General features: G+C 39.9%; 1 protein-coding gene across 1 annotated transcript; it reads left to right on the forward strand.

Annotated features, from left to right (window-relative positions):
• Positions 1–247: 247 nt before the first annotated feature.
• On the forward strand, positions 248–22,222 carry LOC148079846 (heparan-sulfate 6-O-sulfotransferase 3-B-like). Its single transcript, XM_087791551.1, has 3 exons — positions 248–263; positions 365–1,036; positions 20,994–22,222. Exons 2-3 carry the CDS (start codon positions 489–491, stop codon positions 21,757–21,759), a joined length of 1,314 nt encoding a protein of 437 aa, XP_087647677.1. The 5' UTR covers positions 248–263; positions 365–488; the 3' UTR covers positions 21,760–22,222.
• The last annotated feature ends 4,935 nt before the right edge of the window (positions 22,223–27,157 follow it).

The raw sequence follows: 27,157 nt of genomic DNA on the forward strand, positions 1-27,157 counted from the left end.
ATGGAAAATAAAATGAAAACGATTAAAGATAATCACTAAACGCAACCCTCTATATAACTTATTTTTGTATCGAAGTAAAGGGGTAGTGACGGATAGAGTTGAAAAAGCGTGACCGGAAGTGCGTGCTTTTACTTTGTGTGGAGCGCGTCGCCAGCGCAGCCCGGGGCTCAGAGCTCAGCAGCTGCAGCTGACAGGACAGCCGAGCCCGGCGCTCCGCCCGCGGGGAACGTTCCAGATACAACTGACGACCCGAGTGATGAAAAGTAATGTTTTCAATCAGATTCACAGAGTTGTTTTATTTTTTAGTTATTTGACTTTGCGATTGTAAAGCGGCGAAGTAAAGTGTGTGTTATCTTGGCTGGAGGTTCTACCTGCGGATGGGACTTTCTCACGGCACCGGAGCCGCAGGATGAGACGGACACACTCGGGCATCTCGATTCCGTTCGTGCCAAAGGAGTGACCTCCAGCTCTCTCTCTCTCTCACGACCATGGAGGAGAAGTTCAACCGACTCGTCATCATCCCCGTCGCCGCCGTGCTCTTCCTGATGATCGGGTACCAGTACGTGTGCCCGGCGGACAGCAACACCTGCTACTTCCGCGGCGACGAGAAGGGTCAGTACCAGCGGTACTCCTCCTCCTCCTCCGGTCTCGACTTACTTTACTCGGACGGGGACGACGACGACTTCCCCTCCAAGACCGTGTCCAGGTTCAACTTCTCGGAGCGCGACCTGGACCGGCGCGTGGAGTTCAAGATCCGCGGGGATGACGTGATGGTGTTCCTGCACATCCAGAAGACCGGCGGGACCACTTTCGGGAGACACCTGGTCAAGAACATCCAGCTGGAGCAGCCGTGCGACTGCATGGCCGGCCAGAGGAAGTGCACCTGTCACCGGCCAGGTAAAACGGAATCGTGGCTTTTCTCGCGGTTCTCGACGGGATGGAGTTGCGGTCTGCACGCGGACTGGACCGAGCTGAGCAGCTGCGTCCCGGTGGTGATGAACAAGAAGGACAAGAAGAACACACAGAGGAGCAAAAGGTAAAATAAGATTTTTTTTAGTTATCATTTTTAAGATAAATGAGGACATCAACCATATGTTTTTTTTTAATTGATTTGATTCAAAGTGTAATTCAAAATGATTGCAAGCACTAACTATTCCAATAAAACTCAATTAAGTCAAGCACTGCATTGATTTTCAACAACTGGATTCATAGCGTCCAGTAGAACCATCAAACATGTTATTTTGAACGACACAATGGACAATTTTACCCATGTCTGGAAACTTCCAGAGACATTTAACATCAAGAATTAAAAAAATAAATACATCGAATTTTCCCATTTTTTTGTGATTCTATACTGCATTAATCTTCCAATTCAGGCAATAACAAATAAACTGTTTCTTTATCTGACATCCTCCTTGACGGAGCCAAGGTCTGAAATTGGAAAGTTTTCCACTCAATTTGATTATTTGGTCTTTTTTGTTTTTCAGGGATCTGTTAAGCTTATTCTGTCCTTAGAGCGGCAATACTTTGATTTTGTTATAATTTGTTCTCATTTTCTGTAATGATTGGTTCATTCATTCATTCAAAGGTTTGCTTTAAGAATTATCAGGCTGTATGAAAGATGTTTTTAAATGTGTAACTGTGACTGTAACTGGACGAAACCTAGTCTGTGAGTGTCACGTGACCGCTTTACATCCGTGGGTCAGAGAAAGTGTTATATTTATTATAAAATATAATAAAATAAAACAACAAATGCAATAAGAATATTTCATATGTTTTTCGAAAAAGATAAAGATGCAGAAGAAAAACCAATTGGAGAAGCCAAGAGGTTACATTGTTCTGACTCTAGGGGAAGCCACAAATAATATTTTCAATCTTACATATTGGGGCTTTAACACTTACTGAAAAAGGAAAATTCTAAAATACAATATATTGTTCCATTTAAAGCTAAATGGTGTAATAGCCTAGCTAGTAGATGGAAGTGTTTAAGTGTAATTTAACATCACATTACATTTATTTTCAGGTATATAATTATCATTATTTAAATTATTTAAATCTCAAGATAGATGAGATTTAAGATATCAACTTAAACACATCCTTTACAGTTTTTTTTATAAAATACATGTTTAAAAAATAAGTTAATGTGGATAAAACTCACCTTACCTAACTGGTCTTCAATCAAGTCTATTACAACAATGTGTATTCACAACAAAGTGTTCACAACTTACCACTTAAGTGAAGCAACAGTGGAACCCACAGTCTCTGCTGGTTGACTGAGCTTCCCACACTACGTATATCTGATGGATGTGACAGGGAGACCTCGTTCTTTTATTTTTATTTGTTTTTAATCTGCCATTAAACAATTAGTCATGAGTGGTTGGATTGAAACTTGATTATCAATTAAGAGCTGGTTCTTATGATCCAACTCACGGTGAACCAAGAACAAACCTTTTTAATCAAGCTCACATCTTACTGCCACTCCTTCACTCAACTTCAACAAACACAAAACACATATTCGTCTCAACAAAATGACTCTAAGGATCCCACGATGGAGTGCTGAGAAAAGCGACCTCATATTTTGAGAACCTGATGCGTGTTTTTTAATGCTCAGTTGATAATAGAGCCATGGAAATCAAAGCTACATTTATTTAAAAACGGTCAAAAAGATTATCATTATATATTAAAAGGAGACAAAGACAAGCGACGATACCATTTCCTCCTTCTGCTGAATCTCAGCGTGAACCCAGCTGTCAAATGCATGTAATATGTATTTATCCAAGTGTTAAAACTGTGACGTTAACACACGCGCCACATGGTGTGTCAGCGAGCGCTCCTTCGACTTGCTAACACAACAGTATGCAGAAGGTCCTTAAGCCTGTTTCAATTTCCTGTAATTACAGTATCTACATGGCACCAGATTAAGAGAGCAAATCACTTAAGCAGGCAGGGTCCTCTGAGGTGTGCGCCTCTGTGCTAAAGCCCATTTGCTTCACAGTTGGTTCAGAGAGCAAATCTCCATATGTTCCTGCGGGCGTTAAATAGGGAGACGAGGGCAGCGGTCGCCTTCGAGAAGACTCCACTGTGGCGGCATCAAGAATCTCGTAGAGGAATTCTAGCTGATAGTGTGTGTTCCACATTACTGGTGACAGGTTTTTCATTTAGATCAGAACAAAGATGGAATGTGCCGACATTTCCTGGGACTTTAATTGAGAAATATGGTGCATCCTCCCTCTACTTACGGTTATTGAGCTGAAATGAAATCGTGTCTCCAGGGTGTTGAGTCACGGAATGTTTCCGGAGCAGGCTCGTCCGGGCAACTCCTTCATCTGGACCAGAGCCTGACTAACTCTTTAGGTCATGCTCTGTAATTCCCCTCCTAAGTATCTGGAGTAAATCTTGACTTAAGCCACTTAAAAGGGCTGTAAATCAAATTCAAGATGTCGCTGTCAACTTCATGAAAGGTAATCACTTTGAGGTAACGAGTCCCTCTGCAACTCCACAAATAGTTGATAAGGTAAACACAACTTTAAATCTGTTTTCAAACCCAATGCATGTTGAAGGTTGGGTAGATATTCTTCGAAACGTGGTGTCACTTTTCAGTTGAGATTGATTGACATCTCACCATCCAACGAAGTTGACTCGATAGCTTCTTCTTCTACTACTTTTTAACGCTGATTGTAATCAGCCTATCAGCGACACTTGACAGCGTTTTTTTTCCATTTGAAACAAGTTATTAAGTTTTTTCATTGTGTTATTATTGTTGTTGTTGTGTTGTTTGTCTCGAGACATTTACGCCGGGTTCTGCTTTGAAGACGCGTCGTCAGTAACGTAGCTTCCGATAAGCGTCATCCACGTCACTAAGATGGCTGCCGTTGAGGTTGGAAGGTGTCCATTGAGTGCTCATTGCGCACTACATTTTTGCACACTGCTCATCAGGTTGCACACTCAAAATATTAAGAGAGTTTGGGCGATCTGAATTACGATTGGTTGATGAAACCACGCCCATTCATTTAGGGATTTAAGGGTTGTAAATATCTATTTTAATGCCGTAAAAATCAGTTGTTTGTAGTCATGAACGTAAATTCCAATCTCTGCTGCAAGTCTCAAGTGGACACTTGATGAACTGCGGCTTTATGCACCCTTTTTTTCAACCCTTAATTTAAACAGGCTGTTTTAAATGTTTGTTAATGGAGTAATTCATTAGGAAATATAGTGAAAGAATATTCCAAAAGAAGATTTGACTTGCATAGTTTAAAGCTGATAATGAGGATTTGGTGTGTTGAATATACACAAAACACATCAAACATACTCTTTGTATTGTTCTTTAATCATAGAAACTGATAAAACGGCTTGACTTTTTTTATACTTGATGATATCGTTTTTTTTTCTTTCCTCCACATCCTCCCAGAAACATGTATTGTCAACTTCACATCCGTCACTTGAATCTGATAGGCGAATAAAAATGGTTCTATCTATAGAATAAACGTCTTTGTGAGTCAGAAGATCTAATATCATCCTGGTTACAGACGACCAGTGCGTCATCGCTCACTCTCCAGCCCGAAGTTATCGCTGGAGTTATCGCCAGAGTCCCCGGTGGATTAGATCTGAACCATGATGGATCCATTAGTCAGCTAAAATAGACGGACAATTAGAGAAAGCCTGTCATATCACAGAGCTTCAGAACACGTTCTTATCGGACCCGGAGCGACACTTGTTGTGTCACTTTGGCTGACGAGGCTGTCGTCTGACAGACCGTGACACGCGACTGTGAAAAGTTGGTGTGACAGTTTGAATATGTGCTGCCTCTCTGCCTGGATCATGCTGTCCTGGACGGTCTACTAGACATGATGTCGTTACATTCGTCAGTGAAGAAGCGAATGATAGAGGAGGATCAATGGCCTTTCCAGGTCCACAGAGGAGCATCCACACTTACTTGAAATCCCCCTCACAGCTATGTGTTAAATCTCATTATACTGGTGTTGTCGTGCAGCAAACTTCTCTAGCATTTGACCCACTTTCTCTTGGTCAAGAGTCGCCTGGGATGCCAGGGAACCGAATAAATGATGAAGCCAGTTGGCGCACAAGTGAATCTGTGACCTATTATTTCAGCATTTTAGTGTCTTATTCTTCTATAATATGAAGCGGAAAGTATTATCTCTTTATCAATTAAAACTCGATTCAATCTGTTTTAATTGATTATTGTAAAGAATCCTGGAAGTCTCACCTCCAAGGGACTCTTTGTATAAACAAAGCAGGCATGATTACAACTGGCTAGAGGAGGAGTAAAGACATTATTACATCATAAACGACCACGCTCTCGTAACCTCTTGTTCGCCGAGATCTCAGACAGGGGAGAACTTTATAAAGTAATAACTTCAAAACATGGTCATGATGAGGAACTTACTGCATCTTGGAAGGAAGACTTCAACATTTGAAACATGTGAATGAGTCAAGAAAGTTAGGTTTTCCCATTTGTTGCTCTGTTATTGAATTCAAAAGGAAATGTACTTAAGAAAAAAAAACACATTTTTCCAAGGTCAGAGCCTGTTCTCTGTAGAGTCAATATGTTATACTCGGGTTTTCTGTGGACAATCCCAAAATCCTCATGAAGCTGGCTTTTGAAAGTTTCTCAAAACAAAGTAACTTTTCTAGTTTCTTGACAAAGTACAATTGCACATCGATCGTCTTTCCATTAGAAGTTGTTTCAGGCAGGAGCCGTAACTCAAGAAATCCTATCCAAGGAGATTCAGTTTGATGCTTAAAAAATCCACATGTATCCCGGGATGTTTTAACACAGACACATACACATTTGCACATACAGTATATACACTTTTAACTTAAACATATGCACACATGCGCACATACATGAACACACAAAAACACACACACAAAGACAGCTTAGTTTCACTGTGAATCTGGGATACTGTTGTCTAATTTGCTGTATTAATTATCTTTAGATGTATAACATACATGATCCATCTTAAGTATTTAATCAAAGTTATATAAATGATACAATTTGATCTTAAGATCTTTATTCCTTAACCATCCCACATTGTACAAGGTTGGAGTCACTTATTGAGCTTCACTGATAAAAACTTGATGTTGAATCGAAGCTTCAAAAGGAAAAAGTACAAGAAAATGTCCAGCAAAAAACACACGGAAAATTGTAAAGTTGAAATTCGACCTTCAAAATAACAGTTGTCAGTATCATAATACGCCGTAAAATACAATGTTGCACTTTGAAAAGACACAAACCATTGATTGCTCTTGAAATAAAATGAACATGCTTTAGTAATTCAGCCTCAAAGTTTGCTTTTACAGTTTATACCCTTCACACCACCAGCACTCTCGTCCAAAACTTGTTTCAGCAGATAATAAAGCAGCCGAGGTGTCAATAAATCTTCCTGATAATCGGCCTCTGATTGAAGAAGGGATTTAACTGCACGATGATCGTCAGCATTCTTTCTATTCCCTTGATTTTCTCACCAGTTTCTCTCCTTATTTGTTTGTTCAATAGCACTTCCCTGGTCTGATATATAATTCAAGTCCATTCTAATTGGCCTCCCACACATCACAGTCTCCTGCCGGCTTCTCCTTGAGTAGCAGCGTTCACATCTCAGCAGGTGACAAATCTGACCGGACGTTAAACCTGCTGATCGTGGCGAGCGGCTCTCACCTCAATATTACACTTCAGAGCCAATATCCAGGACAAGAAAACGGAGGAGTCCAGCAGCAACGGCCCCCTCGGGACACTATATACACTCCTGAAAACAACAAAGTAAACACACTTTTGGCTTCCAACATGTCACAGATGAAAAATTGGTCTTCCATTTTTTTCAACATGCATTTTTCCAGACATTCATCAAATTTCTCCTTCTTACTCCGTGGAGGGAACCAGAGTTTTTCCCGAAGAAGTTCTCAAAACTTTCAGCTTTTTTTGTTGTGAGTCTGCATCACAGTTGTGAATGACGATGTTGTCGATTGATTTAATAGAACAGGTCTGTCATCACTGTTGGGCCCACGCTGAGACACACACACACATACATGCTGGCACTCACACATGTAGACAAACAGTATGTACAAATACGTATACAAACACACTCATGCGCACACATTCACATGCTTGGACAGGTGCACACACACAATCACAAGACATATACACACAACACATAAACACACAGACACCACACATATACACACACACACACACACACACACACACACACACACACACACACACACACACACACACACACATACACACACACACACTCACATTCACACAGACTTACACGCTCTAACAGGTGCAAACACACACTCGCACACATGCGCTCAAACACACACACTCAGGCATGCACACACACTCCTAGAAACACAAACACACATGCACGCTCAGACAAACACAATAGCATGAACACATAGACACAAACTCGCACACATGCACACATGAATGAACACGAACAAATAAAAACAACCACACATACTGCACGTTAAGAAAACACATGCATTTACACACAAACACACATGCACATACATTCACACAGACATACACACATAAACAAACAAACACACACACGTCAACATCACTCAGACAGTTACATACGCACATACGCACATAGACACAGCGCACAACACACTCACATGCGCACCTAGACACAGACACAGCACACACATATACACAATAGTGACTACACAACTCTAGCAAGCGCAGGTTCTTGTGCAGATTGGTAAAATCAAGTCCCCATTGGATTTTCACACTTCCACTCACACGTTTATTCTGACGTCCCTCAGGGGTCTTGGAGCCAGGAAGTGTGAATAAGGAAGACATTTAAAAAAATGGTAAACCTTGGACTGAAGTCGACGATGATCTCGAAATGATTCCACGTCGTTGAAGCAAAAGTCCGCACACCTGCCGAAGACAGCGTCCCATTATGAAGTGCAGTTGAAGGACGGTGGAGGGTTAAATAAAGAACAACTACAAGTTAAATGCTGGCGGGCCAAAGCGGTTCTTGTTCCAATAGAAGATTTGCATTTGCAGTTTGGATGCGTCACTAGCTGTGGGTGTAAAGGTGCAGGAGGTACACCAGCACTCGCGTTTATTTCAGACTGAGAGAGTAAATGGACAGGGTCTTCTGAGAGATCAGCGCTGTGATGTAGGCTGATATTGCGGAGGAGCACTCGCTCTTAAATCTATGAATTGTCCGCGTCTTATCTTACATCATATGCCATCTTCATCAAAGTGCAGGTTAAATAGAAAATACCAGCGTTTTAGAGGGATAGCAATCGCTGAGATGAAGTGAAAATAAAAACCAAACAGATAAAATATCTTTATTATAGTTTAAGGACGATCGAAAACGACGAGTCACACAATTTATTTTTTTAATCCTTGAACACATAGTTATAGTTTAGTTCAATGCAGTGTTGCCAGTTTGAAGTTGTTATTTACACTTTCACACGTTCAGAACAAAAATGGTTAAGACAGATAAAACTGAAATGACATCATTACTCTATTATATTTCAATTTAAATTACAATCCCGATTTATAGAACCATTTTCTAGTGTCCTAAAATTCTGAGCTGGTTTATCAAATCAGATTAATGCACTTTGTAAAATATGCTATGTTGCAAAACATGGACATGTCTCTCACACTAGTAAACCAGTCTCAAGTCGGGGTTCTGCCTCCACGTCCTTGCAAAATTTCTACACTGATAACTTGATTTTAAATCATGTTTTTTCATGATTAGAACAATGACTAATGAAAACATGTACATTTAAAGAATTTAGGGAGAACTTCTTGTATTGAGACGATTCATAGAACTGTTTTATTTCTTAATTCATTTGTCAGATTTAACCTGCTCTGCCCAGCTCAGATGTGTGAGATTGCGATGTTGTTGTCGTCCGTGTGTGGAAGAAGTTATTCATCTTTATTATAGAAAATGCACATCAAAAGTACAAATAAAATAAAATAATTTACCATTTAAGAATACATTTGGAATAGTGAAAACAATTGATGAGATATTCCAGACCTAATAACAAAAGAGTTGGACAAATATTTGTCTTTCTTTTTGAAAGTAGATTATACTATAGTGATACTTCAATTTGTTTAACCCTTGTCTTATCTCAGGGTCAAGGTGACCCGAAGGCCTGAAAACAAATGTTTTTTTTGTCACTGGGTCACCTTGACCCGGAAATAATTCAAGGGATACCAAAAATACATTTTTTTTGGGCCCCTGGGTCACCTTGACCCAGAGACTTCAGGATATTAAACGTGTGAGTATGTCAGGACAGTTGGTTTTATAACCCTTTAATATAAATGTTTCATGTTTGGTAAAAAAAAAAAAAAAAATCCCCTCAAATCCTTAATTTGAAGTTACATTTACTAACTGCAGGGGGTTGGCAGCCACACAAACAAACAGAACACAAAAAAATCCTGTGTTGTTTTTACACCACACATGAGTCTGTTCGGAGGGTTGAGTCAAAGATTGCAGGTGAGTTACTAAGATTTGATCTTAAACAGGAACAAAGTGTAGACACACAAGCAATGAAAGCCCAGGTCTCTACACAACTGTACACTGTTATTCACTGAATAAAGAAGCCATTTCTACTTGAAAAAAGGCTAAATTAAATCGTAGGGGGTGAATATCCTTTAGAAGATACCAACAAAAAAACTATTCAATGCTGTCTTGATCAATCACAAGTTTAATGGCGAGTGAAAAGCTTAAATTGCAAAATTTAGCTCATGTTCTGGGAAAGAATACTTAAGAATCATCCATCAAGTATTTTGTTGCTATAATTTACGGCCTGAGCGCAGGAGCATCAGCTAACAGTAATTTGACACGGCAACACACCGAAAACCTGCATCTGAATTATTTATTGAACAAACAATTGTCAACGTGAAGACCATTAAATTCACAAGAGTCTCAGGCATGTCCTGTATTCTTGCGAAATCTAAGAGTTTCCGGGACATCGCTAATCTCCACACTTCTTAAGGGGGATTAGGAGCAGGTTTATTGTAAGTGGGAGGAGTCAATGGAGGGTGAGGGATTGGGGGGTTAAAACATAAATCCTGATTCATGCACAAACCTTCTTTCTAGTTGAAACCAGATATTCATGTAAAAAAAATGTTATATTCATCCCAACACAGTTGTTGTATAAAGGTGTGTTGACATCAAAGAAAACATGGCTTTCGTAAACACACACACGGCCGAGTCAGAGTGATGTTTATCGACTGGAGCCGTAAGTCAGTGGATATCCAACACACCTCTCGCGTTCACTCTGAGAAAAAAATCAGTAAAAAAAAAAAAACAGCCTTTCAAAATTTGGTGCGTGGGTAGATGTGACCTATCCAGGGTCCAGGCACCCATTTATTCACATCTACGTGGACATAGAATGCGGGCGGACACCTCACAAAGCTGTGAAGATTACAGTGTCAAGCAAAGGTTAAGGCTAAGACGCTAAAGCTACTAAAGCCTGTGTGTGTGTGTGTGTGTGTGTGTGTGTGTGTGTGTGTGTGAGTGTGTGTGCCAGAGTGTGCGTGTTCAACCAAACAGCAGAACTCAACGAACTCTTAGAAATCCAGCTGCCTGAAACTTACCTTAAAAAAATAAAGTCTCTGGTTGATTTGCGTACATAGACACCGTCGATGAAAGGAAAAAAACTCTCTTCATGGAAGTGTTTTCACGCCTGCTGCTTCTCCAGCAGCCTCCCCGCAGTTTTCTATCACTTTCTAGTCAAATAGATTTCTGTATTAAAACAAGACAACAGTGCGGCTCTTGAGTGATTCATCAGCTTGTTAACGTGAGTTGAAATTTATGCTCTGACTCTACAATATATCCACATTTTTATCTCCTTTTTTTTTCTACTATGATTTGAAAACAGTGCGACTTAATGACAAGAACACGCTGCTCCTTGGTAACAATGTCCATCCATCATAAACATGTATTTCTGTAGAAGAGGAGAGAATCGTTACTTAAGACACAAGATACTCTAAATAATGACATCAGCACAAACAGAGATTCCATCTTTGTGTTATCAGATCAGTAACTTATCCGAATATAAGGATTTGTCTCGAAAAATAAGGAACACAAAAATAGAAAATAATAAATAACAAAAACAGATTTGTTTGTGGGGCATATTTTGCTTTAAAGTTTTAATTATATATAAATAATAATAATAATAAATGAACTTTGGGAGCCAAGTTATGCAATTGTCATTATTTGTTTCTATATACTTTAAAAGTCACGTCAATCTTTTTTTTAATCTCTAACTTTAATATGTCTGTTTTCAAATTTTTATTAACTATTTTTTTTGTGTTTGGGTGAAAACAATCAGTCACAACCTGAAGTGGAGATTGAGTCGTCGTCATATAATTCTTGTTTTATTTACCAGCACTTCATATAGACCTAATGTTTAACTCGATTTTTATTTTAGTATCACGGTAAATTTAGAGAAAAGAACGCAAGAGTATTCAACCAAACCGGAAACACTCAAATAAAGCAGGATGTTTACGACTAGAACAGCATCTGTTCAGTAATTAACTTAATGAAGAATTTTTTAACATATATCAATCACTTGATGAGCCACAATAACAATTTTAAACGAAAAACAAACTAAAGTTCGGGCCTTTAAACAGCATTTAGAAAGATAAATGAGATCATTGAATTACAGGTGAAAATAAATGAATCTCTCAGTTTGATATATCCATACATCACAAGACCAAATGTTTATTGACTCGGGATACTAACTCCACTTGTCAAGGATTCTCGCAGGATATTATAAAATGTTAGAGCGATCCTGAAGTGTATCAGTTCTTTAAGTTCTGCATGAACTCAGGTACTTGCCGTACATGCCGTCGTAGTTTCATAGCAGCTGAAACCAGCGTCAACATTGTTCAGTGGAGTCGACGAGGTTCTGACTGAAGGTCCGTCCGACACGTTCATCAGTTAGATAATGAAGAAGAAGGCTGTTGATGTGTGTCTGTTGGCTAATGTTCTGCTGTGATGATCTTTTCTTCTTTCTTTTTTAATTTGAACCAAAATTATACAAAAACTAAAATGTCAGATGTTGTGATGGATCATGCTGTTAAACTCAACATGCCGACAGCAGCATGGTTTCCCCCTGTTGTCCATGGCAACAAAAAAGAACAAAACTCTCTTTTCATTGAAATATTAGTATATGTGCTTAAGCCCCGCCCACTGAAAACGCTTGGTTATTCTATCTTGTTTAGCATAATCACACCTATTCTGCTGTGGTCAAGGTCAAGGTTTGTCACTGCACATCATCAATCCTGGAGGTCTCCACCTCCAAGACACTTGTTGTATAAACAAAGCGGGTGTGATTACAGCTGGTCGGAGGAGAAGTAAAGACTATTATTAAATCATAATGCTCTTGTAACCTTTCGTTCGCTAATATTTCCGACAGGGGAGAACTTTATAAAGTAATAACTTCAAAAGATGGTCATGATGAGGGACTTACTGCATCTTGGAGAGGAAGACTTCAACATTTGAAACATGTAAGTGAGTCAGGAGACTTGGGTTTTCACATTAGTTGACCTTTAAAGAAAGCTTGCTTGAACATATTTCGTTTTTGCACTTTTTAAATGATATTTAACGGAAAATCAAAACATCTGAGAGTAGGAAAATATATGCAAACTTAAATATTAATTAATTTTCTACCAGTTGTTCCCTTAACCTTCTTCTGTAGGGCTGTAGTCTATACCGGTGGATTTGGGCGATAGTCGGGCGACACACTGAACAGGTTGGCAGCCTGTCATAAGGCACAGAAAGACATACAAAAACTCATACACACACACAATTACACACTCATTAGAATCTGTACACCAACCTAGGTATGTTTTTTGGACAGTGGGATGAAACTGGAGTTTGCAGAGTAAAACCCACTCATCTTCACGACCGATATGACCCGCTCTACTGCACCTTGCTCTCCATGCTGGTTCTCACAGATCTCCAAATGAGTGTCACAGGTCCACATGTGCACTCTCACATGATCACAGCACCCTAAAAGTGGGATATTCTCCAACTGTGCATGTAATCAACACCCTGACTTGTGTTTGAAATCCAAGTTGAGTATCGCCGCGGTTGCTCAACTTACCGCTGATTGAGCCACTTTGTAAGTGCTGTACTGCTCAAAGGAAAACAATTTGCAGCCCAAAGCTACTATTGTATGCATTACTGCTTTAAACGCTGAGCAGATTGTTGTCGATCCTCTTAGCCGCAGTTTGGATTTTTGGTTTTTCGAGTTGTTCAAATGAGTTTGTATCAAGGCTTTTATTGTGTGGCAGATGGTGTCCTTGATGGTAGTGAGTGAATTAACAAGAGCAATATCGATCTTTCTGCTGTGAGTTTCCCCTCCCAGCTTTTGAATGGTGATTTGGAGAGTGAGGGAAAAACAATCAGCGGGATGGATGGAGGGAGCCGGATCAATAGTGTTTGCAGATTCGCAGTGAGAAAGCGGCGCATGAATGAGGCGACTCTGGATTGATCCGCGGCTAAATGTGACAAGCTACAAAAGTTTACAATATTGGTGCTGTTAAATAATAGAGCGGCCTCCGTGTGTCAGGGAGCGCCGGATTTGGACTCGATCGATGCCTCGGAAAATGTTCCCACTTTGTCCGTTTCAGAGTGAGACGCACAAAACTGATTAAGCATGCATTAGAGAGTGGGAGTTCTGGTGAGATTTAGCTGTCTGGATGATAGATGATGCTCCAGACATGAATCATGGTGACAAGATTCATATTCTAACTTCAAGTCGCCTCATCAACCAAAAGTATTTTGTCGGTCACATTCCCCGGTCATTTAACTTCTTCAATCTGATGCTCACTACTTCATTTCCTGTCCACAAACTTTAATCTGAGCTCAAACTTTAGGTTCAGATTTATTGCTCAAGGTGACATAACAAGGTCTCAGCTTGGATTCTAGACTAACTTTCTGTTTCCTGAAAGTTGAATAAATGATTTGGCAGTAATTTATTACGAAGGTTTTCTTCCATCTGCCTAGAGATGGAGGTCAAACTCAATCACACAAGAGGCCAAAATCCTGTCGCTATCAAAGTCACAGGCCAAATAAAATTATATTTACCAGGATGTTTGATGGATATATTTCTTGTTATCGTTGGAGGCTCAACATATTTTAATTATCTGTGTCCTTCTTCGTGAAACACAAAGAAAATTAATTTATTTTAACTATTATTGGAATGATCTGTATAATTGTTGACATCTATAATCTCTGTTACTTATCTTATCTTACAACACACTTAACAGGCATTTGTCTTTCTTGCTGTGCTGGGAGTAGAACTGGTGACCTCTCCAGGGCAACCCTCACCTCTGGCCCTATCTGGCTGGGTTAGGGTCTAGCAAATAAGCGGCTGGAATTTAAGCGGCTTTGGGTTTTATTTTTGGGGATCGTAAACTACTCCATGTTATCTGGCGTTGTCAGATTACAATCACAAATATGAATCATTTTATGAATTGCTAGAAAGAATGTAGACGCCCATCAAGCAGCTCAGTAAAGGGATTTAAAATGTAAAATGACTTCCTTTAAAAAAACTATTTTAACTATCAGTGCCAGTGACGCTATCAGACAACAAGTGGCAGAAGAGTGACAGGACTCAATCAATCAATCAACAGCTGGCCAAGAAGAGTTGCTCAAGCTTGTTCCTCAATTGACAGATTGAAGAAGGTTTTAAACACAACTTAAATTATATTCCAGACCCATATTCGGACATTTTGTTTCCCGTGGTAACCTTAAAAAGTAACCTCACTAAAGACCCAACTGGGCTTAAACACCAAGTCTGTGAGCTAAGGAGTTTTAAAAGAATGCTCTATCAATCTCTATTTTGGTCATAACTGACTTATTTAAGCAGACATTTTCTCTGTCCCAACGTCCAGATCTTACTCTCAAAAGTTGAAAAAATTAAGTAAGAAAACAATTGAGAAAAAAGGTCAAAAGAAAAAAAAATATTTCACTGCTGACTCAAGACAAACTGCTGGTCTAGTTTGGCGTAAAACTTGCATTCATTATTTGTATATGTTGGCCAAATAAAAGGAATCAGTGTGCCCAATTCAGCCTCCGAGCCTCAGTTTACAAAATAAAATCTCCGGAATTTATAACAAGACTAGTGAAGTTTGGCAGTGCTTATGCCCATGAGGGCCGCCGTAGCACCACCGCCTTGATTATGAGTATAAACACCATCATGATCACAGGTGTTTGTTTACAGTCGCAGCATTCCCAAATGTGACTAAAGACATTGAGAGAGTATAATCCATATCTTGGTGCCTCTGGGCATGAAAATAGACAGTCAACCTTCATCTTCATTATTTTCTCTAAGAAGGATGGTGAAAAGAAAAACAAGTTAAATATTTAGGATGAAATCATGACGGAATTAAGCAGTTTTTCTTCCTGAAATGCAGATGAGAGAAAAGTGAAAAACTAGAGCTAAGCGCTGAAGAAGGTAACACAAACTCCATCAAAGTGACACACACTGTTTCCTGCATCGGAATAGCTGCGCCTTCCGTCCGAGGTGTAATTATTCCCGACCTCTGTCCCTGACACGGGTAAGAGGAGAGCTCTGACATGTGCTGCTCTTTGTCAATAGGTCAGTGTGAAGGCAGCGAGGGAGGGGTGGTGGACATGTATCGATCGTCGCCGGCTCACCGCACAGATGGATGATTGGCACGCGAGTGGCAAAGATTTACTCCAGGAAGTACAACAACGAAGCTTGTGTGCGCTCGTCCATCTTGTAATGTTCGTTTAAGCCTCGCGAAGATGGACCTTTAATTCACTTAGTCGCCTCTGCAGACGGCCATTATCTCCGGGGCTGGTTTACGTGTCTGCGACTACGAGGCTTAAATGCGTCGACACGCTGGCGGGTGCAGCAGACGATCTTCTCTCTCATTGGAAGTGTCAGTTCATGAACGACCTCTAAACAATCACAGAGGCTCTCACTGTAAAAGCTTCAGACTCCGGTAACTAGCCGCACTACTTTGCGACCAGCTCGTCTTACTCGCTCACACTTCCCTCAGCACTTAAAACCATGATATTTTACCCTTGAAACAGACTTTTGAAGCGATCCCTGGAAAGTGAATAAAAATGTATTACATGCAAGTTTGTGCTCCTTCGTTCATGCAGAGCATGATAAACAGGTAGATGTCAAAGGCAAGAAAAGATACATTTATGAAGGAAATTACACATTTTGCTCAAAGAATTTAATCGCAGTGAACGAGAGGTTACTAGAGCGGAACAATTCTAGGTGCTTGACCAATCACAGCAGAGTGGCCGTGGTTATGGTAAACAAGATTTCATCTCCAGAAAAACTAAAATGATTTCAGTGGGCGGGGCTTAAGCACATTTTCTGGTGTAAATATTTCAATGAAAAGAGAGTTTTGTACAAACAGACACATTTTAGACACATTTAACTCAACGAATTAGTTACTCTTAAACAATTTATTTGTTATATAATCTTACTTTTTTTTAAGTTATAATAATAATTCCTGGATTGAGGTTTTATGTTTGTTAAGTAAATTCCATGTCAGTATCTTAGAACAGCAGGTTTAAACCAATGACCCAAGAGCACACAATAACAATAACATCAACAAAAACAACTAAAACTTGAAAAACGTATAATAATATCGCTAGTTTTATCAGTTTCTCTCAGATTAACATTTTAGCTCATAACATAAGAGTGTTTACTGGCTGCAGAGGAGAGAACGATGAGAATTATATTTATTATTATTTATCTATCATGTAATTATTCATTTTTTATTAGACATTTCAAGATTTAGATGCCAGTGATTACCCTTTAAGTATTTAAACTGTATTTTTATGTTTTCAATATTTTTGAGGAGGTCACAGTTCATGTAATGTCATCAGCCAAAGAAATGTTTTGGTTTTTGTGTTCCTCGTCAAAACTGAGTGTAGAACTGTGACAAATAAGGTCATGTATGTACATATTTAACACTACCAACACTTAATAGACTTTTCTAATAACTAAATATTTTCTAATGAACTTTGTTTTTGCAGGAAATTTAGACAATAATAAGAAAGAATGTTAGGCTGAATTAAAATAACTCAAAGAGATTTGTTTGTTGCAAATCAAAATCAAACATTCAATTCATCCTCTTTTAAGAAAAATCCAAACCTGTTTGTTGAATTTCATTAAAGTCAGGAAACTATGACTTCAATAAAATGGTAACTTTTAATCTGATAGTTAATTCGTTTCATTGTTTCTTTCTATATATTAGATTAAACAAACAATATACTTTGATAGAAAACATGAGAGTTACTGAAGAGAATCAATCTGAAAATACAATAAATGCTTGATTGCTTTTTTCTTTCTTTGCAATAAAGCTGCGGTTGAAAATGTATTTGTCAAAATCATCGTGCAGACCCTGAGCTCATGTTCCAATCAAACAAAGGCCGCCCAGATGGAAGCACATTTACAAAATAAAGCCAATTAAACACACGAGAGCCAGGAAATAAATCATTTTTATTTGTTAAATGTCCATCGTTCTGATGGTGAAAACACGATGATGTTTTCTTGACCTCTTCTCTCATGACTGAAGCTCTCATGAGCATATGTTTGCAGCTTAGATTCAAAGATGAAATCTTTACATCCTTAGGTTTTGTAAAGAAACAACTGTTAAAGGAAAGGTTGACGGATGCAAATATTTTATCAGGCAATACATTTCAAATAAACCATCTTCTCATTCCTCGTCCTCAAACGTCCTTGAGTCTTCTGTGATGGACTAAAAGCACTAGAACCGTCCAGATTCGAAGTCATAAAACGTTTTTTTTTTTTCTTCTGCGACTTTAGATTTGGTTTATTTCTTCTCCGCTGAAAGGTCATGGTGATCTTTGCCCACAGGACGAACATTTTCAATTTCTCTTTCATCAAGTTTGTTTTCATTTCAACATGCTTCTGGAAAGAAATCGCTGAGATTCTCTGACTTGTGTTCTCGGAAGATTCTCCGCCGGTGACAACTGAACTTAATAGAAGAAAAATAAATCCAACTTTCTGGTTTAAAGGTTTCCATATATATATATATATATATATACATATAAATGTATATAGAGCTGATATAACTAGCATTGTCTGGGTAAGTCAACACAAAAAGCATATACATTACAATGATATGATAAAAAATAAAACAATCCTAGAGGGAGGAGAGAAAAGAGAGTTCAGGTCAATTCTGTGACATGCAGTTTCAGAAACATCGGAAACAATGGAAATTATTCTGATTTAATATGTATTATATATCATTCCACGTATGAATTCATTTTCTTGGAGGTCTTCCGCCCTCCTTTGGGCCCCCGTACAGTTAATAAAATGAGTTCATATTATGTAAATCTCCCTTATTTAGTTTGTAATATACACTGTACAGTGGGTTTACTCCAGACACTCCAGTTTCCTCCCACAGTCCAAAAACAAACATAGGTTGATTGAAAACTTGGGGATATTGTCTGTAGGTATGAGTGTGTGTGAATGGTTCTTTGTCTTGTGTGCCCTGCGACAAACTGTCGTCCTGTCCAGGGTGTCCCCCGCCTCTCACCCGAAGAAGCTGGGATAGGCTCCAACCCCCCTGCAACTCCCATATGGGAGTACGTTGAAGAAAATGTATGGATGGATATATAGGGAAAATCAATTCAAATTGTATTTCAATTTTTAAGGCGATCTTCTGCCCCCTCTGTACCCCTTTGACATGATTAAGTTGCCCTCCCCCCTAAAACCTTCCTTGAGAGGTCAGTAGTCTTTGTGATAATTTTAATTTAATTTTGTCCAGCATTTAGGGCGTCTGTAAGACACACACACACACATGCGCACACAAATGAATGCATAAACCTCTACCTTTAAAGTCAGACACGATCACCACATGCACAAGGTAAGTAAACATGTTGAAGATGGCAGGAACAAATTGCGATATTTATCGCTGTCCTTGATGTTTGCGCCGTCGTCATTATAAACACCCTGAGACACACTCTGTGATGATCATCAAATAAACCATAATGACACCTTTATTGCACACACATGGCGGGGTGATATTTCTTACAGCTTGTTCTCATTTAGAAGAGGATATCAGACTTTTGATGTATAGTTTTCAGGCTCCCACGCACAGCTCGAAATGTTTTTTTCTCTCTTACACACACACAAACACGAGCACACACACACTCGCTGAAAGCTGGGCACAGATTCAATCAAACTGGCTGTCGTGCCACATGACTCATATCAGAGTCGCATATCATTTTATATATTTTGGCCACAATTGGGTTATTATTTTGATTTAACATGGCAGAATGTCTCTAGTTACCCCCCGACAACACCGGGTGCCCAAATGAGTCACTAACATGACGAACAACGATGATCTACGGTCATTTATTTCCATTTGACCGGATCCTACCAACTTTTACAGACTCTGCAACCACAAGGCTTGCGGGCCAAATTCCTCCCGCCACATAATAAAGTATGGTCCATGAAAAAAATGTAATGTCTTCCTAGAACACTGCATTAAATTCCCATAATGCACTGCAACAGTAATGGACAGTAGTTTTTTTTTTCTATATTAACCCCTGAACTTCACAGTTTGTTACATATTTAAATGTAAAAATAAAAACATGGTAAACAGAGTTTGAAATAAAGTTTGCCTTGATGTTGATAATCCTCAACATGCTGTCGACGTCTCGCTCCATTTAATGGGTGTTTTTTTTCAAAGTCGGACGACTTAAATGATTCAGAATGGCTGATCGTACAGTGCCGTGCAAAAGCCTGATGCCATCATCATGTGATCATGTCAAAAATAACTGGATGATGACGTGCCTGTTAAAGTTAACTGCCATTCCTCGACCCTTCCTCCCTCTCCTGCTGTCTCTGTCTCTCTGTTCTTCTGAGACAAGATTACTAAGAACACAGATGGATGAAATTATGAATGAATTCTGCTTGAAACAATAATAGGATATTTGTCTTTGAAGCTGACTATGAATGCATATTGTCAGGAGATATGAGCCAAGAGGAAAAGAAGGCGTGGCTTTTGGAAACTAAATTAAACTATGACACAGTTGAATGTGCTTTGAATGTGTTTCGGCTGCAACTTTATTTGTGGTATGTTCTGTCAGTGTTATTTTGGGGGGAAATTGTGTGCGTGTGTGAGTATAGCATAGTAGGATATCAGAGACATCACAATATTATACGGTTTGATTTAACAATACTTTTGGAACCCAACATGATGAATTGACCGACAGTGCTTCTACCTCGTCACATGATCGTCTGCCCATCACATGATCATAATGTAAACTTTATGAGTTGAGTTCCTACATCATCAACATGAAAGAAATGTGGCTGATAAAATTAAATTCTTTGAGCGAAACGTGTAATTACATTCATAAATGTATCTTTTCTTGCGTTTGACATCTACCTGTTTATCTTGCTCTGCATGAGCAAAGGAGCACAAACTTACATGTAATACATTTCTATTCACTTTCCAGGGATCGCTTCAAAAGTCTGGCTAAAAGTTTGATCAGTAGCTTAAATTTAGAAGGCTACGAATTAAAAAATATTGAATTCAGAACGCTTGTTTCTCTATTGGAATAAGTATATGAAACTCTATAAAAAAAAACAAAAAATATTTGGAAATAATAAGAATAAATTGTTATTCAATTATTTAATAAATACAAATTCAACCTCTTAATAGAAATCATTGAATTCAATTACCTTAAAAAAACTACATTTCAATAAAAATCCCTACACTAATCCATACGCTAGTGGGTCTGAGTTGACATTTGGTTAACTTTGGCAACAAATGTATATATAAGCAGAGTTTTATAGCTGTCTTTGTTCTTTGTTACATCATGAATTGTTTGGATATTTAATATATCTTTGACGACCCCAAAGTTATTGTTGTATTTGATTTTGTTCATTCCAAAACCCTGATTTTCAATCATTTTTTTGTCTGTTGGCGTAACCGCTGTTGTCTTCTCCTCCTGCAGGAACTTCTACTACATCACCATGTTACGTGATCCGGTCTCACGCTACCTCAGCGAGTGGAAGCACGTGCAGCGCGGCGCCACGTGGAAGACGGCCCTCCACATGTGCGACGGCCGCCTGCCCACCCAGGACGAGCTGCCGGCCTGCTACAGCGGCGAAGACTGGACCGGCGTGCCGCTGGCAGACTTCATGAACTGCCCCTCCAACCTGGCCAACAACCGGCAGGTGCGCATGCTGGCCGACCTCAGCCTGGTGGGCTGCTACAACATGTCGTCCATGAGCGAGCTGGAGCGAGGCCGCGTGCTCCTCGCCAGCGCCAAGGCCAACCTGCGCAACATGGCCTTCTACGGCCTCACCGAGTTCCAGCGGAAAACCCAGTACCTGTTCGAGCGGACGTTTGGCCTGCGCTTCATCCGGGCTTTCACGCAGATCAACAGCACCCGGGCGGCCAGCGTGGGGATCAGCGAGAAGGTCCGCTGGCGCATCGAGGGCCTGAACGCCTTGGATGTGGAACTCTACGAGTACGCCAAGGAGCTCTTCCTGCAGCGCTACCAGTACAACCGGCAGAAGCAGCACCAGGAGGAGCGTCTGAGGAGGCGGCGAGAGCGGCAGCAGAGACAGAGGCTGCACAGGACCTATCTCGCCGAGCTCTGGAGACTAGGAGGAGGAGAGGAAGACGAGGAGGATGACGAGGAGGAGGCGGGAGCGAAGGTGCTGGGGGTCGCAGCCACCACAGAGGACTACAGCAGCCAGGTGGTGCGGTGGTGACTTACCTTAAACGCTGTTTGAGTCATTGTGCTTTATTCGCCTCCTTCAGCTCTTCGCTGTGAATCTGCCAAATGGTCCTGCCCTCATAGTGCTTGGTCAGCCTGCCAGACAATGTCTTAATATTTATAATGGATGTATTTATCACGGCAGCAAACACGTTTTTATATATTTATTTTTTTCCATTTTCTCAACGCTTCTCTGTTGGCGCAGCAGTTGTTCAAATGTTTATTCTCCCATCGCCTTTGAATGTCTTCAAAGCAGCGTCTGAGGTCGACTAAAATAAGAAGCTAAAAGGGTAAAGCTTGTTTTTTGATGGAGGCGTCTGAAGATACTTATAGGAAATCAAGCCTCTGTTCAATGTGCGTGATCTTGTGTCGATCAGTGAAATCTTGTTGTGAGTCGGTGGGTTTTTTTTCGGCCTCGCGAGAGACTCAAACCAACTTGGCCAGCGACGCGGACTCAATCAAAGCTGCAACAATCCTAGAAAATGTCAAAAAGAAAATGTGTTCAATAAAAAAGAAAATGCAGCATTGAGTAATCCACGTGTGTTTCGTCACTACACCTTCCCACCACCATAACGGAGACCACATATGTTCCTCATTATATCCACGTCAAACGCAACCTTCGTCTCACACTGCTGCTCCATGAGAAAAAACCTACGTCTATCATCAGCCAGAGACACGTACATGAGGGTCTTGTGACGTCAACATCACAGAGTCGTCAACTGATCACCGTAACTAATGGTCTTCTGCCCTCACATGCTAACGCCTGTCACACCTGTATCCGTCACCACGATATCTTCAGAAAACATCTCTCAGATTCACCATGTGTCGAAGTGATTGCCAACATTAATGGGTGTAATATTCCTTCCTGCACGCTGCGTCCATGCAATCTGTTCATAAGACAGAAAATGAGGATGAGATCAGTCGGGAGGCAAGAAAGGAAATAGATTCATCCACCGACTAAAATAGATTCTGTCTCCAGCTGCACCGTCTGCTTGTTCTGACTTCTTCTTTAACTGGGCACTCTACTGCTGCATCTCCAACTTTTCAGACTTATTTGTATTTAATGTCAAACTTTTCATCTTAATGAAGTGCAAGTGCCTCGACAAAAGGTTCAGAGCTACTATAATACTCCAGGAGACGTCAAAAGTAAATGTTTTTATCCATGTAAGCACAGTTTTTTTACGGGATATAATATTGTTGTTGATCCAAAATTGTTGTTAGGTGAAATAGAGTTTTTAAGACAGAGCAGAAAAAGCTTCATAGTCTCCAATTGTTACTTGTAACAAATGTTTTTTTTTAATTTTAAACTGAACCCCACTAAATGAATTCACTGCAGGTTAACCTTTTCTTTTTCCTCAAGTAATTACATCTATTTATATGTAATAGAAGGTCTGTCTGTGTGTGTCACCCTGATCATAATGTCCTCACACACAGCTTGACGACATTTTTGTCAAGACGTTTGAAAGTTTTGGGAAAAGGTTAAATCTCTCACACAAAAAGACTTCTTCAATAAAAAATAATTGCGGGAGGAGCAGGAACATTATTTAGTTAAGACAAACAAGAGCTAGGGCGAGTAAGGATTAATGTGTGGGTTGAACAAACACATTTTTTACCCTCTATATTGCACTTCATTAAAGTGATACTTCACCCAAAATTCTAATTTGAATCCTTTCCTACTGACCCTCATGTAGACTAAGTGTTATTTTCAGTGTAACCAGTCTACAGTTACAGGCAGAAATTGTGAAAAGTGAACTCTGGTTGCAGTCGCCATATGGACCTACATTTCTGCCTATAACTCCTAAAAATTCTAAGCAACATTTGAATCACTCGACCAGGCTAGCCATTGTTAGCACGGTACGCATTGTAGTCTTCGTATACAGCATGAATATTTTCAATTATACTAATATACCAATATATATAAAAAATAAAAATATTATTCATTCTACAGATGCAGCAAAAAACAAAGTTATACCTCAAATATACACAATATTACCGGAGCTCAACTCATTTCCGAGCCGCCATCTTCGATTTCACTACTCAGGTATGTCTGGCTTCTCTGCGACTGGGAATTCGAGGGATGTTCCAGTCGGGTGCAATTTAGAAATGTTGGTATTCTGAGAATATCTTAAACAGACTAGTAGGAACGAGTGTGTTTCAACTCTTGAGAGTCGGTAGTACCTCACTATCATTGTCCCCTCACACTATCAAGTGAGGTGCTACGATCACATGATCCTAGTCGTGGATGTTGAACTGTAGCTGGTCACTTACAATGCATTCCTTAACCTCACCCTAGACAACTCCCCAAGCATCTACTCTAAGTAATGATACTCGTATCTACTGATAACAAAAAGCATATGTGTCAAGAATCGTTGAAAAGTCAAAATATGATTGAACAAGTGCTAAAACAAAGGATTAAAAACATTTCTACTACAATATACACATGTCATGACTACGATTACTTTATAGAAAACTAAAGTAAATGGAAAGTAAATGGTGTCAAACTGGCCAAGATCATTTTAGTTTACCAGACATATGATTGAGGCAGTAAAGGAATTAACGTTAGATAGTTCACATCACATCTAATCTAATGGTTTTATAATCAACAAGTGTTGCAGATATTTCTCCTGAACATCTCAACAAGTATTTCTTGGTAGAAATCATACAGGGGCACTGAAATAAGCAATTTAAGTGGAGTATAAAAGCTGAAAAAAAAAGTAATTTATTAAAAATTTTATCGACACCTTCTTGAAAAGTACCTTTACGTAATATAATCCTTTCATTGACAGCGAGTAGTTATATATACTCGCTTTAAAGCATTAAGGTTTCCATAGCACCAGACAGTTTGTCCTTCAAAACGAGATCTTGTATTAAAAACCAAGATTTTCGGTTAAGAAGAGTTGAAAAGAAGTATTATGTAAGTGAAGAAATCTTTTGAAATGATGGTAGAAGATCAGTTTTCTTGTTGACGTCTCCATATAATCCGTGAGAACTCGAATGTATCTCAGAGAAGTCGAGCTCTAGTGCAGTTACTCAAGGGACGGATAAATAATCATTTAGTTTAGTTTAAAAACAAATCCAGATTATTAAACACAAGATTGAATTTTGAATGGTTCTACTGGTGTGATATGAAGTGTGATATAAAGTATAAGAATCCCTTTATGACCTGAACAGGTGAAAATCAAAGCAACCTCTTAACAAATATGTGTTAATGAAGTTGTGACATTCACAGAGGGATGTGACGAATGAAGAGGTGCTGAATCTTTGTATTTCATTTATTTCTGATTTCTTAAGTGGTTTCTTTCTTTTTATATACTACTTAGCATAGTAAAGTAAGTATTTTAAGACTCGCTGGACTATCTTAAGAAAATGCTAAACATACATAATAAAAGCAAAACAAATACAAAAAAATCAAATCCTGTTATTAACAAAACGTTCTGCATTAAACCGATTCTATGCGATTTGAAGTCAGTGGACTAAAGGTAAGGTAAGGTAAGGTAAGGTAAAACTTTATTGATTTTTTTGTTTTTTACCAATAGCCAGCAATTTTTCATAAACAATAAAACAAAAATAATAATAATAATAATACATAAAAAATAAAATAAGAAGAAGAACATAAGAGGAAGAACAAGATGACACAATCTAAGTCTAAAGATAAAGACAAAGAACATAGGTCAAAGACAAACAACAAAGACAAAGGATACAAAGACTAACATAGAACAGAACATCCAGATAATCTCACTCCACTCCTGCCCCCGAACTCAGAATTGTACAATTGAATAGCCCGAGGAATGAATGAGTCCCTGAGTCTATTTGTTTTGCACCTGGGTAGGAGCATTCGTGCACTCATTCTGCTTCTCTTCTCACTGATGACAGTGTTCAGAGGATGACTGTCATCATCCATGATGGACAGTAGTTTGTTCAATGATCTCCTCTCAGCAACTGTCACCAGTGAGTCCAGCTTCATTCCAACCACAGAGCCAGCCCTTCTGATCAACCTGTCCAACCTGTTGACACTCCTCTTGGACACATTTCCACCCCAACAAACCACAGCATAGAACAGGACACTGGCCACCACAGACTGGTAGAACATGCAGAGGAGCTTCTTGCAGATGTTAAATGATCGAAGCCTCCTCAGAAAGTACAGTCTACTCTGAACCTTCTTATATACATGGTCTGTATTGCAGGACCAGTCCAGTTTACTGTCCATCCACACACCGAGGTACTTATAGTTGTCAACTATCTCCACCTCGTCGCCTCTGATGGACACTGGACGTGGCTTTGTCCTGGACCTCCCGAAGTCCAAGACCAGCTCTTTGGTCTTTGAGGTGTTCAGCTGCAAGTGGTTCCTCTCACTCCAGTCCACAAAGTCACGTATCAGACTCCTATACTCGTCTTCGCTGTTGTCCCTGATGCATCCAACAATAGCAGTGTCGTCAGCATACTTCTGGACGAGACAGCTCTGAGTTGTAGAAGAAGTCTGAAGTGTAGATGGTGAAGAGGAGAGGGGCCAGTACTGTCCCCTGAGGTGCTCCTGTACTGCACACCATAGTGTCAGACTTGATGTCCTTCAGCCTGACATACTGTGGTCGATCAGTAAGATAGTCCGTAATCCAGGAGACCAGACCAGGGTCCACATGCATCTTAGTCAGTTTGTCCTGCAGCAGAGTGGGTTGGATAGTGTTGAAGGCACTAGAAAAGTCCAGGAACAGGATTCTCACTGAACCGCTTCCTTTATCCAAGTGGGAGTAGGTCCGATGCAGGAGGTGAAGGATGGCATCTTCCACACCAACTGTTGGCTGGTAGGCAAACTGCAGGGGGTCTTGCGCGTGCTGGACTTGTGGCCTGAGATGTTTGAGGACCAGCCGCTCCAGTGTCTTCATCAGCTGCGAAGTCAGTGCCAACGGTCTGTAATCGTTCAGCTCGCTCGGTCGGATCTTTTTAGGGACTGGAACGATACAGGAAGTCTTACACAGAGTTGGTACTTTCCCCAGCCGTAGACTGAGGTTGAAGACATGCTGGAGCGGCTCAGCTAGTTCAGCAGCGCAGGTCTTTAGCAGTCGAGCAGACACCTTATCAGGACCAGCAGCCTTCCCTGTACGAATCCTCCGAAGTACATCCTGTACCTGGAGTGAGGTGAAGCTGGGAAGTGGTTGTGTGGAGCTGGGGGGGGGCACAAGAAGGTGGGGCAGGTTCTGAGGCGGGAAGCAGTGAGGGTGAGGTGACCTGCTCAAACCTGTTGAAAAAGTTGTTCAGTCCATTTGCCTCCTCCACCGTGTCCACTGCAGTCAGAGAGGCCTTGGTCTTGTGTCCAGTGATGGTTTTAACACCATCCCAGACCTCTCTTATTTCTTCTCGATAATAAATAAAATGAATAATAATAAAGATAATGAATA

The sequence above is a fragment of the Callionymus lyra genome, chromosome 5 (genome assembly GCF_982586985.1).
Source record: "Callionymus lyra chromosome 5, fCalLyr1.hap1.1, whole genome shotgun sequence".
Lineage (NCBI taxonomy): Eukaryota > Metazoa > Chordata > Actinopteri > Syngnathiformes > Callionymidae > Callionymus > Callionymus lyra.

Excerpts from the sequence above, each read along its gene's own strand:
- LOC148079846 (XM_087791551.1), top strand. The coding sequence starts at position 489 with ATGGAGGAGAAGTTCAACCGACTCGTCATCATCCCCGTCGCCGCCGTG. Across the intron at positions 1,037-20,993 it reads AACACACAGAGGAGCAAAAG|GAACTTCTACTACATCACCA; the intron begins GTAAAATAAGAT and ends CTCCTCCTGCAG.